This window comes from Helianthus annuus, chromosome 14 (assembly GCF_002127325.2).
Source record: "Helianthus annuus cultivar XRQ/B chromosome 14, HanXRQr2.0-SUNRISE, whole genome shotgun sequence".
NCBI lineage: Eukaryota > Viridiplantae > Streptophyta > Magnoliopsida > Asterales > Asteraceae > Helianthus > Helianthus annuus.
This window is the reverse complement of record NC_035446.2, coordinates 155,087,159-155,108,179: the sequence shown is the minus strand read 5'-3', so window position 1 is coordinate 155,108,179 and position 21,021 is coordinate 155,087,159. Positions and strand designations below refer to the sequence as shown.

Genomic DNA, 21,021 nt, shown 5'->3' with positions numbered 1-21,021 from the left:
TCCACTCTTTTCACTCCCACTCACATAACACACTTTTTTCTTATGAGTACACACATACACATTCTCTTTCCTACATATCATCACCACTCTCCTCCACGTCACTTTCTCTATAAAAACACCTAAAAATGCATCTATTGTGGATGGTCTAATGAGTGGGTTGATTTGGATTTTATTTTATCTCAAAAGGGTCAAATCATAAAATATTATTGAAAGTGAATGGGTCAAATGAGAGTTACCCAAAGTCTATTTTTATGCATATAACCTCCCGAATTGTTTATTTAAATATATGCATTATTATTTTTAAAGATGTCGTTTTTATAACCATATTAAGTCAATACTTATTTATGATAATGGAAAATAAAATGTTTCTGGTTTGACCCAACCTGTTTCAGTAATGATTTATTTTCAAACCTTTTACTTATAACATGTATGTATGGGTTATGTTTTAGCTTAAACGTGTAAATACATAAAAATGTAGGAAAAGGGGATCGGGTCAAATATGCTAAAGGCTCCCAAAAGTCTATTTTTTCATGCAAAGAACAACCCGAATCTTATTCAAAAACTTATATTAATATTCTAACAATATTTTTTTTTTTGCAACAGTTATTGTTGAAGTATTTATAAAATGGACAAAAAACAAACCATCTCACTTTGTGTAATTCAAAAGTCCATCACTTAAGTCAGTTGTAAACTCTAGTGTCATTTAGGTCCATTGTCAAAAGTGGATGTCAAGTTTTGGTGGGGTCGGGCATATTATGGCAGGACATCAAATGTAAGAGTATAACAACGAAGTTACATTTAGTTATCCATTGTAGTAACGCATGACTCGTACATTACATTTGCAACCCAATGGAAAGAAGGGAGGCTTGCAAAGGTGGGAAAGATGTAAGCAAGATATCTGCACCACCACAATCCGACAGGGGTGATGCCCCCTACAAATCCATCGCCAAAACTGCTAAGCCCTCACCAACTGTAAATGTCTCTACATATGATCAACAGGTACCATAATCACACAAATGGAAGTCCAATCTAAGTCGTACTTTGTCACTTTTTGTTGATAATTTAAACAGTTGAGCATTTATTTGACACCATTTTTCTATTTTGTTTATAATTCAGAGACCTTTTTTCTATATTATTACTGTAAAGTACATGACCACCGGAAGGATGGATGCATGGATGGGACGGTTTCATTTGGTTTTGATGGTTAGGCACCATAACTTTGTTACGTTCTACTGGAAACATGTTGGCATATGGAAGGATTGATGGAATCTAAGAATGTGGAAGACTTTGAAACAAAAAGTCAAGTCGTCAACTATGACTACTCTTTCAGTATTAATCAAACTGGACAACACTTGAAGAGAAAACTGTAGTTATAAATCATAAAATAAGAAATGGGTCCGTTTAGATAGTTCAATTGTGGATCTGGACTTAATGTGGGGGCTAAATTCCATTTATACTTGTACTTTATAAATTCCACATAAATGGACAAGCCCCACATTAAGTCCAGACCACAATTGAACTATCTAAACGGACCCATTTCTTATGTGGATCTGGACTTAATGTGGATCTGGCTAAATTCCATTTATACTTAGTTTCTTTCTAATTTTATAAAATAATTTTGCCCTTCTAGGTATCCCACATCTTCTTAACCTAATAAAAGCCATACCTATGAGACACATGTCCCCCTTCTAAGCCTCAAAATCTCATTTTCCCGTCATTTCTCTATTCTCTTATTTCCCTGATGTGAACCCGAACGCGGGATCCGTATACCTAATTCGGGTCATATCGTTCATTCCATACATAAAGCAAATAGGGTTTCATCTTCTTCAACACACTTTCGCAACCTAGGGTTTCTCTTCTCCTCCACTCGAGTTCGTCTTCTTCACGGCAAGGTTCTTCCATCAACAGGTTTGATTTGTATGTTTATATCAATAATCTGTGTTGATTTCTTCTTATTTTCATAGAAAGTTTCTAATTAAACCCTAATTTCTTTTGTCTTCTTCCACGCACAGGTACAATTATATCTCTAATCGAACTATCATTCTTGATTTTTATCTTTGTATTCTTCTCGATTCCTTCCTTTTTGTTTACTCTATTTCAGATTTTGATTTGTTATCCAACCTAGGGTATTCGATGAAGTCCCAATGATTGAATCTATTGGTTTTTTCTCAGGTATGATAATCTCATCTATTTCTGCTAACTGTTTACATATGTATCTAATTGTTGATCGGTCTATGATTAGGTATTCCTGTTTTAATTTCAATTACCTTCTTTAGCTACGTCGAATTTCAGTTTTCTGTAGTCAAATCAGGAGAAATTGCTTCAGATCTAGGTCTCCAGGAGCCTGTAGGATCTTCGATTTTAAGTTGCGATTTGATTTGACGGTAACCGCTTAATCTCTCTTATGTCGTTACTTTTCAGAAGGTTATTCGATCGATTCGCTTCACAGTTATTATTGTTGTTGCTTCATTCATAAGCGAATCTGAAGCATACACAAAAGTCTGATTTGTGTGTTAGCATGGATATTTTAGCTCGATGTGCATTTCTATAGAGATTTAGTGTGATCAGAACCAGATATTGTGTTAATAGAAACTTCTTAACCCGCGTCTTAAAAAAACTGAGATAGTTAGAAAATCATAACAACAGTATTTTGTTACTCAAAATTGACTAACGTGGCCTGATAGCATAATAAACTATAGACATACATCAACGCGCCACACAATCTGGTGGTTCGTGTCATGGATATGAAATTTTGAAATAGTTTTGATCCGATTTAAAATAAGATTGTAGCTTTTAAAAATGAGAGAATGAACGAAAGGAAACTGGAACTTTGAGGTGAAAGTAAGTTTAGAATTTGAGTGCATAACGTATAGTGATCATCTATCTATTATACTAAATGAATTCTCTTAAGCCACAAGATTTATTCTTAGCCAATCATTTTGATGACGTGGCAATGCTCTTAGGGCTGATAATTCATCCATAGGCGGCAATTCCATTTCCTTCATTCTCCTTTCTTTAAAATTTCTTTTGAAAACGTATTCAATGCCATTCAATACACCAAAACCTTCCACCGCCTTCTCTCTTCAATTCTTGCGAATACCTAAAGCTTTCCATATTTCAATGGATTTTCTCAATCAAGCTACATATATAGATTTCATCTTCTCCATCTTCTTCATCTTCGTCGTCCTTTTCTTCAATCTATTTCGGATTTTCTTCATTGATTCATATCGAAATCTGTAAGTTTACATTGTTAAATTCATTGTTTAATCATTCTTTATTTTTTCGGAATTTGATTTGCTTTTTGATATAGTATTTTTCTGTTGTAGAAACCCTAACTCCGATTGTCATTCTAGATCTGTTGTTTATGTTTATTTACTTTATGTTTTTGGTATAGATTTTGATGCTTACTCATAGCCCTAAACCGATTGTAAAGTATAATAACTTTTAATGTTAATGTTATCTATTACGCCACAGACGAAATCCTAAACCTGATTGTTATGTAAAATCACTTTTAATTTTTTTTATTGTGTTAATTTTTCTTCTGAATTTTATTTATTTTTTGAAGAAATATTGTTCTGTTGTAGAAACCCTAATTCCGATGATGTTTATGTTTATTAACATTATTTTTTTGTTATTGAATTTGATGTTTAATAATAGTCCTAAATCCGATTGTATTGTTGAATAAGTTTTATTTGATCTTAATATTTATTCGAAATTTGATTTATTTATTGAAAAATTATTTGTTCTGTTGTATAAACCCTAAGTTCAATTGTCATTGTCACACCCCCCCCAAAATGCCACCTAGGGAGTGTCCCTGTCAGGCGTGTGACAAACCAATAACGAGCCACTAATCATATTGAACCAATCGCAAGTGTTGAATGGAATCATCAATTATTACTGAAAAGTAGCGTCAATAAGTTTAAATGAAAACCAACATGTCAGCAGAAGCAAATAAAAGAAAACATAGTTAATTGTTTCAAATTAAATGTATGAAATCAATAAACCCATCATTCGTATCCAACCAGTACGACCCATGACCACTCCAGCTACTCCAGACAGCAAGTTTCCAAATCCATACAATCTAACGACCTGCGAGCATGCAACAAGTGTATCAGACAACGCTGGTGAGTTCATAGTTTTACGAAAACGTTGATTACCAAGTGTTAGTTAATCCATTGAATTTAATGCCGAAAGTAATGTTGAAAACAATGTTGATAATACCCCAATACAAGACGGCTTCTGATTATTTTGCTCTTTCTCCAATGCTCCTATCAAAGCATTGGTCATGACTAGGTCATTAGTTCAACACCCGTCCTCCCAGGTACGGGGTGAGGTTGCCAAACCTAAGTAGCGCTACTAACTAATACCATGTTACAACCCAGGTAACCAAACAACACGGAGGGACTTTAAAGGTGATAGGAAGAGTATATTATCCAACATTCCCGATTTTACCCAAAAGACTTATCCCTCCTCGGGATACCCACTGACTGTCCCAACCACCGGGACGCATGCTCGAATGTAGTGAACTCACCTTAGTTTTGCTCGGTAAGATTTACTACTTGTGCCACGTTGATCAAACAAACCCTAACGTTGTTACCAATAATAGTCAGTTTCCCAATCACTTAAGTTACACAATTTTCACATCAAGCACATTTATTGCACAACACAATTACAAGTACTGTTTAGGGTCACGTACTAGCATATCAATCACACATCTTTCGTTCACATTATGCAAATAACGTATCAGAAACAACCATGCTATACATAACCAAATCAACAATGCACAAATAACTCAACACGTTTCATAAACACATAAGAAACAGTTCTAGAGTGCATCCTACATAATAATACCCTTAGTGCTCCCCTATCCCCACACCTTATCGGCCCAAAGTCAGAAATCAACATGCTACACATTTAATATGATCCTTAAAGTGTTTCCCAGCCCAACGCGACCCAGACTAGGTGCGGCCCAGTTTCCATTAGTTCACATGTTATGACCCTTCGGCGGAACATCCCTATTCAGCATGCATAATCCGTTTGGCCTGTATGGCCCAGTCAACATATATATATATTCTTTTTTTTATAAACGGTTTACACGCACACTTTAATCAAGCAAACAGACATTTAAAACAAAATAAACAAATCTTGTAGCACTGATCATCCCATCGGTTATAACAATCATATGAACCAAACAGTTAACACTAAATCAAACAGCCTAATGGACATCATCATTACTATTATCAAAACAATCAATCATGGCCGACAACTGTAGCACCCTATTAACAAAACTAGCAATTAATGGCCAGCCACTTATCATTAGTCTTCATGCTATTATTGGACCAAACTTTGTAGTGGATTGCAAGTTCAATATCATTGGACCATCTCTTGCATATTATATCTAATCTATAGGCATATAAGAATCACATGCCCACTCACAATCACCTGCAAATTCTATCCTTAACTAATGAGAGCACTAGCTTATATCTATTCCTAAATATATATGCAAGACATTTACAATTGACACACATAACCAACACATGCCTACAGACAACTTTCCAAGCACATGAACAATATGGCCAACCATTCACATATACACAATCACATGTAATCAATAACATGATAGCCGACAATATTAATGTTTTGCATGCAAGATTTCAGAAGTTTGTAATTGAGTAGTATACTGACTTATGTTCACTTTTTCACATGCTAACACTATGCACCACCTCCATTAATTTCCTATTCATATAAAACAAAGTCACGCAAACATAATATTATACAGCACGATCATCATCCCATCGAATTCTTTGACATATGGATATTAATTAACACACACCTTAACAAGTACATCACATCATTACGAAACCAAAAAAAACATGAATATGAATTTACTAACCGGAGAGCTTGACTTAAGAGAGAAAGCTTCGAGGGGGGGGGGGTTCTGCTAGGTCGCACGCAAGTATGGGGAAAAGTAGGGTTTGTGATGTGGATTATGAGATGTATGCAAATTTACGTACATATATAACTGACATCTAATAATGGGGCGGTTGTTACTAACAGATAATAAATCGAAGTGGGCTCAAGCCCACCACAACAATTCCTTGGCGTGCAAGATGTAACCGGCCCAATCTTGGCTTCTTGGCTTTATGTAGTATGTGTGGGCACAAGGAATATGCGTGTGGCCCAACTAAACTTACGGCTATCAAATACTCAAGCATATAATTTAATTGAGTTATCATATATGAATGGATTTAATCAAAGTTATAATAGTACAACACGTTTAACACATTGGGAAGGGATATCGAGAGGTTGAGATCACAAAAATTAAACGTCATTAACCTTGAAAATTCGGGTTGTCACATCATCCCTAACTTGAAAGAAATTTCGTCCCGAAATTTGACAAGTAAGCACGAAAGAGTGAAATGAGAAATCAAGATTTTTGTGGATTTTCCTCAGGTGCCACATCATCCCCAACTTGAAAGAGAATTTCGTCCTCGAAATTCACCAGTTGCATCGGAATTGATTCAGCAGATTCGTACGATTGCGGATACTAAGTCTCGAGTTCCCACGAACTCTCATAATTGGAATTTCACAGTGCTCGCAAACCTTAACCTCCTGGGGCATGATTTCAATAGGCACCTTAACAACGACATCTTGTCGTCAATCTTCAGCTCTTGTAACGTCACAATTAGGGTTTCATCAGACGTCAGTTAAGCTCGCCACGCTTCCAAAGCATCCCACACCCTCCCAGGGTGAGACTTTCAACACGATACGATCGCCTACAGCGATCTTCCAGCGTTTCCCAAGTTTATCAGTTTTCCTGACGGTCACGCGTTGCCGCCAATCGACTCCCGCTCAAACAATCTTCCCAGGAGTTTCGAGTACCGGTCCTGGACCAGTAATTAAGTCGTCCACCATCTCAATCTAACAAGAAGGTTGACATTATTGTCTAGGCGAGTCTGATCAGGTATGCTAGAGTCGATAGCGGGCTGCAAAGCGCGTACACGTCTAGGGTTCACGGCCGTATTCATCCAATAGCCCCATCCAGCGTTGCCATCACAAGTTTAGCTTTCTTAGAACCAGGGTACATAGGAGGCCCTTGTGATCGGTCTAAGTGGTGCATTCGGTACCGTCCAAGTAATGCCTCCAATTTGAATCCAAGGACTACGGCTTCCACCGTAGGTCGTGAATCGAGCAGTTCTTCCTGTGAGTCCACCACGTGAGCCATCTCCTTCTCGTGTTGCATCGATGTATAACTAGGACGCTAATTTGAACCATCATGGTATCCCGCCAGATCATAAGTACCCTCAGATAGAAGTGATGCTCAGTGCGTTGCAGGGTTGGGTTTCAAAAGCTGAAAAGACGTTCCCTGTTTTATTTCCCATAATTTCACAGCTCCCCGCTGTGTTAAGAAGGTTGAAGTTACACAATCTTCGAGAATCCCATTATGAATCTGTGATAGTACCCAGCGAACCCAAGGGATTGCTGTATCCCAGAAGGAAATCAGGATTTGCATAAGGTCAATCTGAAATTCCACCTAACGATGTGGAAGTAAACCAGCTCACTCTTCAGAAGACATGTCAGAAAATTCATGGATAAGTGGAAGACACTCGATCTTCCTTTCTTAAAGTGGCGAATCGGTGACAAGAGCTAGTATAGCAGAGTAGCCCTTCCGTAGACACTTCTGGGCTTTCACGACTGAGACGATGCCAACAATGGCACCACTACGATGAACTTGAACTGTTAAGGATTCCCCACTGGGGAGAGGGATACGCACGATTTTCTCTTTACAGAGAATTTCCGCTTGATGCATAGATACCCAAATCCGTGTCAACGACAACGTCAAAACTTACAAGAGTATCGAGTGGTAGGTCAATGTCGAACACTTGACCCATGATAGCAAGTTTTCAACAAAAGAACATGAGAAGCTTCTATCGATTTACTAGCAGTTAACTCTACTACATGCTTATTTTACAAGAGAGGTGGGAGTCAGTCCTAACTGACGACTGAACCCTAAGGCACATAACTCCAATCGAAACAAGAGTCAAATAACACAGAAGCAGAAAAAGATCATTCAAAGAAGACGTACCGGTCTCAACATTGCCATCATTGCGAGTTTCCCCCAGCGCCAATAGTAAATACTCTTCCACGTGCTCTGTTCCCACCATTGTTCCCATTGTTGTCGCTCCCAGTATTGTTGTTGTTGCCAGCATTCTGATTAAGCTGAGGGCAATCCCTCTTAAAATGACCCTCATCACCACACTGAAAGCACCCCTTTTGATTTCCCCGGTTCTGTTGGGACTGTTGCCTCTCCTGTTGCTGTGGCTGCTGCTGCGGCTGCTTTGGAAGCCAGACCCTGCAATCTTTAGCCATATGACCCACCTTGTTGCACCTATGACATACCTGGGTGCACGGTCCGCGATGGTGGAACATACACTTATCACACTTTGGTAGCTTTCCCGCGTAAGAACCCTGATTTGAATTGTTGCTCTGATTCTGGTTCACAGAAGACGACTGGCTAAAACCGCGGTGGATGCTGTTGTCTGCCCTTTTCTGAGATTGGCTGGCACTGGTTGCTTTGTCAGTATCGTGCCATTTGCGCTTGTTATCACTAGCAGGTGTGGTAGCTGTAGCAGTCGAGGTAGCAGCAGAAACACGTGGCGGCAAGTTGCCACGTTCGACCTCTTGGTCAGTAATCTTATGTGTCAAACGGACGATACGGGGCAGATTGTCTAGGTTTGCAGCAGTAACGTACCCCTTAACAACTGGTGCTAAGCCCTTGAGATACAACTCAATTCGCCGAGGTGGGGGTCGAGACATGTTAGGGCACAAAGTTGCTAAATCATTAGACCTCCTAGTGTATGCTTCAATCTCAGATCCCTCCATTTTCAGATTGTAGAACTCGTTCTCCAGTTTCTGAATCTCATCACGAGGACAATACTCCTCTCGCATCAACTCCTTGAAATCATCCCAAGTAGTGGCGTTCGCCATCTCAATACCCAACATCTGAACCTGGGCATTCCACCATGTAAGGGCACCATCCTCGAGTGTGCCCGTAGCATACTTCACTCTGTCCCCAGCTGGACAGTTACACATTGCAAATACCGATTCTGCCTTCTCAAACCATCGTAGGAGTCCTACAGCCCCTTCAGTCCCACTGAAGGTCTGTGGCTTACAATCCATGAACATCTTGTACGTACAAACAGGTGGAGCAGGTGGATTGTTTTGATTCGCAGGTTGACCTAAAACGTAAGGACGTACAACGCACAGGTAAGTTTCGAGTATACGACACAAGGATAGAAAATAATTGGCACATATCGTACCAGCCTGGTAAGCCGCTAGAGCTTCAGCTACACGAGTGTTGATCAGGTTGGTTAATTCGGCCTGCGTCATAGCAATGTGGCCACGTCCACCACTTCGGCCTCCTCCACGTCCACTCATGGTTCTATATAAGAGAAGGGAACTATCTTAAGGGTCGAAACGAGGTAAAGGTCAAGTTTCACATTAAAATCTACAACTATCAAGTTTACACATAATAGGGCAGAATCCTACTCACGTTCGTTAAGCCTCACTGGGACTTACATGCACCTCACGTTATTATTATGTGTGCACCCATAGTAATAAGGTAATTTGCATGCTCATCTCAGTGCCTCTTAACTTGCGCTAAAAGTTTTCCCCGCATTCAAATAGCCAAGTGGGTAGTATAAGATTATGATTCACAAGATTCATAGAGTAGTGTCACACTATCAAGTCACCATGGTAGCTAATATATCGTTTCGTTCAAACTGTAAGTGTATGACTACTAAACAAGTAATGCACGAAGTAATTAGAAGACGAACCTTGCAATCTGGAGCTGAGTGTCATGGTCGATTTTCGAAGTTTTTCGGTTATAGTCTGGTTTTATATAAACATTTTAAAACCAAGTTCACTATAACCAGTGGCTCTGATACCAAACTGTCACACCCCCCCCCCAAAATGCCACCTAGGGAGTGTCCCTGCCAGGCGTGTGACAAACCAATAACGAGCCACTAATCATATTGAACCAATCGCAAGTGTTGAATGGAATCATCAATTATTACTGAAAAGTAGCGTCAATAAGTTTAAATGAAAACCAACATGTCAGCGGAAGCAAATAAAAGAAAACATAGTTAATTGTTTCAAATTAAATGTATGAAATCAATAAACCCATCATTCGTATCCAACCAGTACGACCCATGACCACTCCAGCTACTCCAGACAGCAAGTTTCCAAATCCATACAATCTAACGACCTGCGAGCATGCAACAAGTGTATCAGACAACGCTGGTGAGTTCATAGTTTTACGAAAACGTTGATTACCAAGTGTTAGTTAATCCATTGAATTTAATGCCGAAAGTAATGTTGAAAACAATGTTGATAATACCCCAATACAAGACGGCTTCTGATTATTTTGCCCATTCTCCAATGCTCCTATCAAAGCATTGGTCATGACTAGGTCATTAGTTCAACACCCGTCCTCCCAGGTACGGGGTGAGGTTGCCAAACCTAAGTAGCGCTACTAACTAATACCATGTTACAACCCAGGTAACCAAACAACACGGAGGGACTTTAAAGGTGATAGGAAGAGTATATTATCCAACATTCCCGATTTTACCCAAAAGACTTATCCCTCCTCGGGATACCCACTGACTGTCCCAACCACCGGGACGCATGCTCGAATGTAGTGAACTCACCTTAGTTTTGCTCGGTAAGATTTACTACTTGTGCCACGTTGATCAAACAAACCCTAACGTTGTTACCAATAATAGTCGAGTAAATTACGTTTTTGGCCCTTGTGGTTATATCACCTTTACTATATTAGCCCAAAATAAGAATTTTTAACATATCTGCCCCCATAGTCTCTATATCTAACCATTTTGGCCCCTAAGTCTATCCATTTTGGCCCCTATGGTCTCTATAACTAACCATTCTGCCCCCCATGATCTCTAGACTTAGGGGCCAAAATGGTTAGTTATAGAGACCATGGGGGCAAATATGTTAAAAATTCTTATTTTGGGCTAATATAGTAAAAGTGATATAACCACAGGGGCCAAAAACGTAATTTACTCAATAATAGTCAGTTTCCCAATCACTTAAGTTACACAATTTTCACATCAAGCACATTTATTGCACAACACAATTACAAGTACTGTTTAGGGTCACGTACTAGCATATCAATCACACATCTTTCGTTCACATTATGCAAATAACGTATCAGAAACAACCATGCTATACATAACCAAATCAACAATGCACAAATAACTCAACACGTTTCATGAACACATAAGAAACAGTTCTAGAGTGCATCCTACATAATAATACCCTTAGTGCTCCCCTATCCCCACACCTTATCGGCCCAAAGTCAGAAATCAACATGCTACACATTTAATATGATCCTTAAAGTGTTTCCCAGCCCAACGCGACCCAGACTAGGTGCGGCCCAGTTTCCATTAGTTCACATGTTATGACCCTTCGGCGGAACATCCCTATTCAGCATGCATAATCCGTTTGGCCTGTATGGCCCAGTCAACATATATATATATATATTCTTTTTTTTTTATAAACGGTTTACACGCACACTTTAATCAAGCAAACAGACATTTAAAACAAAATAAACAAATCTTGTAGCACTGATCATCCCATCGGTTATAACAATCATATGAACCAAACAGTTAACACTAAATCAAACAGCCTAATGGACATCATCATTACTATTATCAAAATAATCAATCATGGCCGACAACTGTAGCACCCTATTAACAAAACTAGCAATTAATGGCCAGCCACTTATCATTAGTCTTCATGATATTATTGGACCAAACTTTGTAGTGGATTGCAAGTTCAATATCATTGGACCATCTCTTGCATATTATATCTAATCTATAGGCATATAAGAATCACATGCCCACTCACAATCACCTGCAAATTCTATCCTTAACTAATGAGAGCACTAGCTTATATCTATTCCTAAATATATATGCAAGACATTTACAATTGACACACATAACCAACACATGCCTACAGACAACTTTCCAAGCACATGAACAATATGGCCAACCATTCACATATACACAATCACATGTAATCAATAACATGATAGCCGACAATATTAATGTTTTGCATGCAAGATTTCAGAAGTTTGTAATTGAGTAGTATACTGACTTATGTTCACTTTTTCACATGCTAACACTATGCACCACCTCCATTAATTTCCTATTCATATAAAACAAAGTCACGCAAACATAATATTATACAGCACGATCATCATCCCATCGAATTCTTTGACATATGGATATTAATTAACACACACCTTAACAAGTACATCACATCATTACGAAACCAAAAAAAACATGAATATGAATTTACTAACCGGAGAGCTTGACTTAAGAGAGAAAGCTTCGAGGGGGGGGGGGGTTCTGCTAGGTCGCACGCAAGTATGGGGAAAAGTAGGGTTTGTGATGTGGATTATGAGATGTATGCAAATTTACGTACATATATAACTGACATCTAATAATGGGGCGGTTGTTACTAACAGATAATAAATCGAAGCGGGCTCAAGCCCACCACAACAATTCCTTGGCGTGCAAGATGTAACCGGCCCAATCTTGGCTTCTTGGCTTTATGTAGTATGTGTGGGCACAAGGAATATGCGTGTGGCCCAACTAAACTTACGGCTATCAAATACTCAAGCATATAATTTAATTGAGTTATCATATATGAATGGATTTAATCAAAGTTATAATAGTACAACACGTTTAACACATTGGGAAGGGATATCGAGAGGTTGAGATCACAAAAATTAAACGTCATTAACCTTGAAAATTCGGGTTGTCACAGTCATTCCTGATATATTTTTTATGTTTATTAACATTAATATGTTAGTATCTTAATTTTAATCTTAATCCTTCATTTGAATTTCTGTTTTAAAACAAAGTTTTGTTATAAAAAAATATTTTTATGCATATCCCTAAATCTGAATTTCATTAAAAAAAATTAATTTTAATTGAATCTGTATTCTATGAACCCTATTCGTTTATGTAATTTTTTTTTAATGATACTAAACTATTTGAATGTATTCTTTTAAAATGTGTTTGATTGGTCTGTTTTATTGATCATTGTTATTTTTATATTATAAGCCTGTATATGATTGTCATTCAAGATCTGTTGATTTTTGAGTATTAACATTAAGGATGATGTCCATTATCAATCCTGATTTCTTTTTCTGTTATTAGATTTTTTTATTAAAACATATCCATTATTCTATGAAACCCTATTTGTTTATGTAATTTTTTTGAAATTGAATGTAGGTTTCCAATATGCCTGGATCTTCTTCATTAAGGTATCTTTTGTTTTTGTTATTCACTAACTTATTGTATTATATTGTTGAAATTATGTTGATAGTATGTACATTTTGTATAAAGTTTAGATCATTATGTTATTTTTTATTTTTTGTTATCAGTTTTTTATTGTACCTTTATTTTAAATTTGTTTATGAAAACATATTCATCTTATCGTTTATAATATCTAATTTGTTGATTTTTTTTTCATTTTTTTTGGTTATTATGTTATTTTATATAATCTTTCATGTTATGATTAATTCAACTTCAATCGTTTATTGTTTGTTGCTTTTGCTTTCCTTCTGTATCATTTGTTTCGAACAATAACATTTTAATGTTTACTAACTTACTATTTTTTAAATCAGTATCAGAGAACCCTGTTTCTGTAGGCATATGAATAAAGCAGACGAGATTATTCTGGTAATTTATATTTCATGTTTTTTTGTTGTTATAATTAAATTGAATTTATTATAATATTTTTTTATAATTTTTTCTCTAATTATATTTCATGTTCCATTGTTTGGTTTGTTAGTCTATTCCTTCTGATGCTACTTGCAAGCTGTGGGGTGTGGATAAAGGCCCTACAAATGTTATGATACATACTGATGATGGCCGGATTTTTAATGTTTGGTTAAGCGAATCTAAAGGAAATTTGTTCTTTTTCCAAGGATGGTCCAATGTAACCCAACATTTGGGACTATCCGAAGGATGTTTGGTAATATTCAATCCCCTGGATTGTACTACGTTTAAATTAACATATTTCATTGATGGTGTTAGTGGTAGCTCTTTTTGGACAAATCTGCTACGTACATCATCTCGTTTTTGTGTAAGTTATTCTTTAGTTTTATCTATCTTAAAGTATTTTTGTTTTTCTTTATTGATATTAAAACTAACTTTTTTTTTTTTGTTATCCTTTTTATAGGTCATTCCTTAAGTTATCCTGTCGAAAACCTTTACTACATCCATTGATGTAATATCCACTATAATGATAGACAACAAAACGTTTCACGTTAGGATTGAAACGGCTGACGGTAAATTCGGTTTTACCGTTGGTATTGACGTTATTGTTAGTCTGTTACAGTTAGAGCCTGGTTGTCTTTTGTTATTTACAAAATATTTTGGTAATTATTTTAATTTAAAAGTTTTTGGAAAAAACGGTGTTGAAAAGAACTTTCTTGATATAGATGTTGATGTGGTAAGTATACATTTTGTTACTTATATATATTCTTTATATATTTTTTTCATCTAATAAATGTTCTATTTAATTTGCAGCCTTTAGTTGCACCTATTGATGCTGTGAATGAAATTTATGAAGAACCACATAGTCGTGTTCATCGGTTTTCCCGTATGGCTGGTACCGATTTTGTAAGTTCTATTATCATTATATAAAGTACAAGAATTTAATTGTTAATATCTTTATATTTTTTATTATTTTTATTAATTATGTTTTTTTAACAATACAGATGCTTCCCGATCGTGTTTCTCAAATGGCCAAACTTAATCTTGGTTTAAAAGATATAACCGTCAGACTTTTGAATCGGGATCCCTCAGTGCAGTTTACCAACGGTACTAGACGTGAAAGGACACGTAAAGGTTTTCGATATGCGTTAAGGCGATGGTCGAAGTTCATGAAAACTGCTGGAATTAAGGTCCGTGACACCGTTGACTATTCTTTTGACGAAAATGAGCAAGTTCTAAGTGTTGAAAAGGTTGTAGCTTACGTTAGTTGTGGTAATTAGTTATTTGACATTTTGGTTTTTGTTTTTTCCTTTTTCATCACTTTAGATATTTACTTTTTCTATGATTTTTTGGTTTTTAACATTGTTATGGTTTTCAGTATCTAGATAGTACATTTTATCATATGTTAATTTTATTTTTAACCACTATAATTGCAATGTATATGATAATATCAAATTATTAAAAACCCAATGTGTACAATGTTTAATCTTTATTTTAAGATTTTTTTCCCATTAAACATATACATAAAAAAACGGTTAAATAAAACCTTTTAAAATATTTACCAACAATTAAAATTTATACCAGTTTGTGATATGTACACATAGCAGTCATACTTAACATGTTGATATAAATGAATTAATATATTCAGATATTAACATAGATGTTAATTGTAAAAAAAAATATTCCATTTCTGTTTATATACACACGTTTATGTTCATTAATATCATAACTGAAATACAAATTTTTCAAAATTTATTTTTATATATTCATATTTTTTTGTAATGTTGTTCTAAATGAATTTTGATTATTCCATAATATGTATTGTTTGTCAATTTTTATTAACACTCATTTTTTATATGTCAATTACAAAGCGTTTATTTTTATCATGAAAGTTCTATTAAAATACTTATTTCTAATTGTAATAACTTTTCAATAGTTTTCATTTAAATTTCTTGAATCTGTGTTACATTATGTATTATGTATATCTTACACCTTTATGATAATTTACAATTGCTTATTGCTTATAGGTATTATTGAACTTGAAAAAAATAACTAAACGAAATTAACATAGATTATTGATGTTAGAAAATGATTTATAAGTGAATAAATTTAATTAATTAAGTGAATATATATACAAATTTCTTTTACTTATTTTTTTCAAGCTGAAAAATCAGTTGAGTAATATAAAAATATGTTACTGAAGTTAACAAATTAGTTTTTTTAGAAATGACTGATATCTTGAAGTTGGGTTGAATTTGTATATTTAGTGCTTTTTTTGCCTTGATTCGTTTTGTTGACTTATGTTACATCTTCTGTTTTGTCATTCATTGTTGGTTTCTGATGACTACAAAGTAATTGTGATATGACTCGATTGCTATTTGTGTTACAATTTGATTGAATTTAATGTTTTATCTAATTACAAGTGTTAACTTTGATATAATTTTATTACCTTTTTGTATTAAGTTGCTTAATTTTACAAATTACATTTCTAATTTTATTACCTTTTGATTACATCTATTAATGGAGATTACAAGGATGTCCTCGATGATGTACGTGTCAAGTTTTTAGCTATTAAGGAAGAGAAGAAGACACAAAGGATGTGTCAAATACGGTTTAGATGATACATGTTCAAGGTAATAAGAAGAAACCCTCTGTTGAATTAGCAACCAGTGAGAGAGTTTTGCTGGAAACATGGATGTGTCGGTGATGTTGTCGAGGAGTGTCAGGAAATGCTTAGTGATAGCATTTTCTTATACTCCTCGACAATGTCACCGACCCCTCTTAAAAATTCCATCAAAACTCTCTCACTGGTTGCTTCTACAACAAATGGTTTCTTTTTGTTACCTGGACCTGTATCATCTTAACTGTGTTGACTGACCATGTATGTGTTGTTACATCAAGATTCAATTATGATTTATTTGTTTATGAAAATTGATCGATTCACTTTTCATCACCATAGATCATCACATTTTTATGTAAGTTATTTTTTACTTTTATATATCTTAAAGTATTTTTTGTTGTTCTTTATTGATATTAAAACTAAATTTATAATTTGTTTTGTTATTGATTTTATAGGTCATTCCTTAATTTATCCTGCCGAAAACCTTTACTACATCCATTGATGTAATCTCCACTATAATGATAGACAACAAAACGTATCACGTTAGGATTGAAACGGCTGACGGTAAATTCTGTTTTACCATTGGTATTGACGTTATCATTTAATAAATGTTTTATTTAATTTGCAGCCTTTACTTGCACCTATCGATGCTGTAAATGAAATTTGTGAAGAACCACATGGTTGTGTTCATCGGTTTTTCTGAATGGCTGGTACCGATTTTGTAAGTTCTAATTTCATTATATAAAGTACATTAATTTTATTGTTAATATCTTTTTATTTTTATTTTTGTTATTAATTATAATTTATAACTATACACATCTTCCCGATTGTGTTTCTGAAATGTTTTGACCTGATATTGGTTTAAAACATATAACCGTTTCAACATCACCTAATTGTTGCTATATTCCGTTCTTGGCTGTTATAGGTAGCGTTGGTTGTAATCGATCTTTATGTTTATTGCTTATAGGTAGTATAGGTAGTATAGTTAGTATTTCCAGCTTTTAATTCATCTTTATGAATGTCATCATTTGTTATTTTGGTTGCACACACTTTTTATAGAATTATGGAAATTGTTCAATCATAAATTTTAAAATTACGTCCTTCCTTTTAATGATTATCAGAATTAAGGAACATGATCAATCATAATTATTTATATTACCATGTTTTTTATAATTTAGTAAAGGTTGACAATTTATAATTAAAATTCAAAATATCGTTACCAAAATTATGTTTTATCTTTGGTTATAAATAAGTCCAATTACTTATGTTTGATACCCATCCCAGTTACTGACTTGGTATAATTCGAGTTCATAACTTCTAGTATGAGTATTAAGAGTTTCATTTGATTTCACATGGTTGTTGTATTTTCTATTTACCCATATTCTGTTTTTTATAGACCTGTCTTCCTTGATTTATATATTATCATCTTCAAGGTTTCTAATGTTATGTTATTTTCTTGAATTTCAGAGATGGAACAGGATGCTATCACACTTCTAAATAATGTTGATCTTAATGTTGATGATTACACTATCAGAATCCGTATACTTCGGCTATGGACAAGACCTTCCTTCAACAATCCTAGGAAGATTTATTGCTACGACATAATATTCATGGACCAGGAGGTTTTCTTATTGGCAATTCATATAATATTTTAGTATGAATTTAAGGTCTTATTGTTTTTATTGATTTTTATTATACAAAGCTTTGTTGTAGGGCACGAAAATGTAGGCTTTTGTTTTACAAAAAAAAAACACTACTGCTTATGAGCATTTGCTGAAAGAAAATCAGTGTTTAACTATTCGTAATCCTTCTCTTGGAGAAAACCGTCAGAAAGTCAAATATGTTCATAGTTCGTTCAAGATAAATCTAAATGACACCACCATTGTCGAGGAATCCAACGAACCTGTTGGTGCTGAATGGGGATTTGATTTTTTTCCATTTGAGTCTGTTGTGGAAGACCCTGATGATGACGACAAGTCATTCAAAAGCCCTATTGGTATGTTTTTAAAAATGTGTTATGCATATTTAATATTTAAATATCTATAAATTTGATGTTGTTTTAATTATAGTTATGTTTTTACATTTTGTAGACGTTATTAGTTTTGTGGTTAAGTGTCTTCCGTCAGAGGATAAAACTGAAAATAATAACGGCAAAGATGAGAAGAAGGCTACCTTTATTCTGGAAGATTTGCAGTACCGTCTTATACATTCATAAATTAAATTTGGTTTATTTCATTTTATTTTTATTGACAACCACCAACTTAACTTTATAAACGGTTTGTTGTAGACACCAGCAGATTTACGTTACTTTATGGGGGGTTTATGCTGATCAGATTATAGAATTTCAAAAAAAAAAAAACATAAGGATGAAAAGAATGTTGTTGTCGTTGTGCAGTTTGGCAAGTACCGGTTTTGGGGAGGTATATTTTATATAGTGACTGTCAATTTTCAAACAACTTCATATTTAATATATTCAATGTTTTATTTTTTTATATGTTTCTTTAACTAAACAAGAAATTTGTTTGTCTCCAATTTGTATACTGTAACTCGAGTGTTCATAAACACTGAAATTCCCGAGATTTTGGAATTTAAGAAAAGGTACGTAATCTTATTACGTTTTTGTTTTATAGTATATTTTGTATACATTTTACTGTCACGAGTGTTATTATTTCTGTACAGTTTCCTTGCTCAACTTAATACGTCAACGTCTTCCGGTTACTCTGGATTGAGTTCCCCTGTTATGAAGTCAATGGTTGAGGAGTATCTTTCTGATATTTCCTTTAGTACAATTGGAGCATTAAGCGGAATATCCGAAGTATTCTTACAATTAATAATATTTTCTTATTATACCTTTTGTTTTTTTAAACTATCATAATGCAGTAAATTATATATATATCTATACAGCAAAAGTTTGTTATTATACTGGGAACAATTAAAAGCTTTGCCTCAGAAGACTCATGGTTTTACAATGCATGTAAAACTTGCAACAAAAAGGTTATTACGAACACTATTTGCAAGGACAAGGAAGATGGAAGTCAAGGATATGATGAAGTAACTGTCTTGGAATGCCAAACTGATCGCTGCAATAAAAGGACTGTTGTCTCTGTTCCCAGGTGAAATTACTTGATTCATTTATGTCTATATTATAAAAGATTACTGATTATTAACACCATATTTTTGAAAAATTTGTAGGATAAAACTTCTAATACGTGTTCAGGATTGTACCGGGATTGTTACTTTGACGTTGTTTGAACGTGAAGTTGTTAGACTGCTAAATGTTAACGCAAACCAGCTTTTGGATAATAACATGGAGGTAACTTATATTTTCGAAATATAAGTTCTCTTAATTGCTTTAGACGTATTTCTGTTTTTATTTTACATTGATAAGTTTATAAATTATGTCTCCAACTTATTGAGGAACACATTTATAACAGTTAGCCAGCGAAGGTAACTTTCCCAAGGAGCTGAAGGCATTGCTAAACAAGAGGTTTGCGTTTAAGATAGCCATAGCTTCGTTTAACATAAAAAAGAAATCAGATGGCTACTCGGTGTCGAAGTTGACTGAAAATCCTTCAATCATCAAAGATCTTGATAGGCATTTTGATGCTTTCCAGGTTCTATAATGATTCTATACGTTAGCTTAACTTTTTGTTATAAAAATCTTATACCACTTTTGAATATTTATTGAAAAATATGAAATAAATACAGCCTGCTGATGAAGAACCTTTAAATGCTGTTGGTTCTGATCTAAATCCAACTGTTAACATTCAAATCCGGGTATGTTAAACAACTTCTTTATATCACTAATCCTTTAATATTTTTTTATTCACCTTATTTCTTCAGCTCTATTTTTTTTTACTTTTTTAATTTTATTGTACAGGATTCTGTTTCCTGTACCGTCGATGAAGACACTCCCATGTCCAATTTAAACAACAACATGTTTACTACACCCTTTGGACCTCATAATAGTAGTTATTCAAATATGCTGGAGAATGAACTTAAGCGTAATTTGGATGCGGTTTATGATGTGGATTTATGTTCTTCTGAGTCTTCAACTAAACCGCGTATGGGTGATTGTGAGAACAATGAAGGTTTGGATGTGAAAGCAAAGTTGGAAAAGTAGTTTCATAATTTAATAGTCATCTCAAATTTTTATAACATTTTCTGATGTTTTATTTTGTTTAATCTTTGTCGGTACATTTATGTCAGTACTTGATGTTGGGTTTGATGTTGATTTTCGTTTATTATCGTCGTATCAATAAGAGATGATTTGTTTACGTCCATTAATGTTTATTAAATTTCGGGTTCTTTATTACATTATCATTCAAGCCTTTTATTTTTATTACATATAAATTGAATAATTTTATGTAGTAAATTATTTTACATAAATTATGTTAGTAATTTTTTTAATAAATAATTAAATCAACCATGAATGTCTACTTAGATGTATTATTATATGTAGATCCCAACCAGGTTTACTAAAATAATTTATGATTTATTTAAATTCCGAACAATTTAATTATAGATGTAACGGATTTAAGTATAATAATTGTTATTTAAATTAGTTAATACATAATCAACTTTTATTAT

General features: G+C 34.5%; 2 protein-coding genes across 12 annotated transcripts; both read left to right on the top strand.

The window, feature by feature from the left end:
• Window positions 1–1,574: 1,574 nt before the first annotated feature.
• LOC118486736 lies at window positions 1,575–15,256 on the top strand. 10 transcript variants are annotated; one of them, XM_035983411.1, is made up of 8 exons: window positions 1,575–1,908; window positions 2,126–2,172; window positions 2,312–2,384; window positions 13,323–13,354; window positions 13,718–13,772; window positions 13,885–14,067; window positions 14,625–14,717; window positions 14,816–15,256. In XM_035983411.1, exons 4-8 carry the CDS (start codon window positions 13,332–13,334, stop codon window positions 15,089–15,091), a joined length of 630 nt encoding a protein of 209 aa, XP_035839304.1. In that variant the 5' UTR covers window positions 1,575–1,908; window positions 2,126–2,172; window positions 2,312–2,384; window positions 13,323–13,331; the 3' UTR covers window positions 15,092–15,256. The 10 variants fall into 10 exon arrangements, 9 of the variants coding, with proteins under 9 accessions (XP_035839304.1, XP_035839302.1, XP_035839303.1 ...); XM_035983409.1 differs by having other exon boundaries at window positions 2,243–2,384; XM_035983410.1 differs by having other exon boundaries at window positions 2,102–2,172.
• Window positions 15,257–18,150: 2,894 nt separating this feature from the next.
• On the top strand, window positions 18,151–20,701 carry LOC118486735. 2 transcript variants are annotated; one of them, XM_035983403.1, is made up of 8 exons: window positions 18,151–18,427; window positions 18,522–18,624; window positions 18,719–19,029; window positions 19,111–19,544; window positions 19,624–19,744; window positions 19,866–20,045; window positions 20,140–20,208; window positions 20,312–20,701. In XM_035983403.1, exons 5-8 carry the CDS (start codon window positions 19,739–19,741, stop codon window positions 20,552–20,554), a joined length of 498 nt encoding a protein of 165 aa, XP_035839296.1. In that variant the 5' UTR covers window positions 18,151–18,427; window positions 18,522–18,624; window positions 18,719–19,029; window positions 19,111–19,544; window positions 19,624–19,738; the 3' UTR covers window positions 20,555–20,701. The 2 variants fall into 2 exon arrangements, with proteins under 2 accessions (XP_035839296.1, XP_035839297.1); XM_035983404.1 differs by lacking the exons at window positions 18,151–18,427; window positions 18,522–18,624; window positions 18,719–19,029 and having other exon boundaries at window positions 19,038–19,544.
• Window positions 20,702–21,021: the final 320 nt, after the last annotated feature.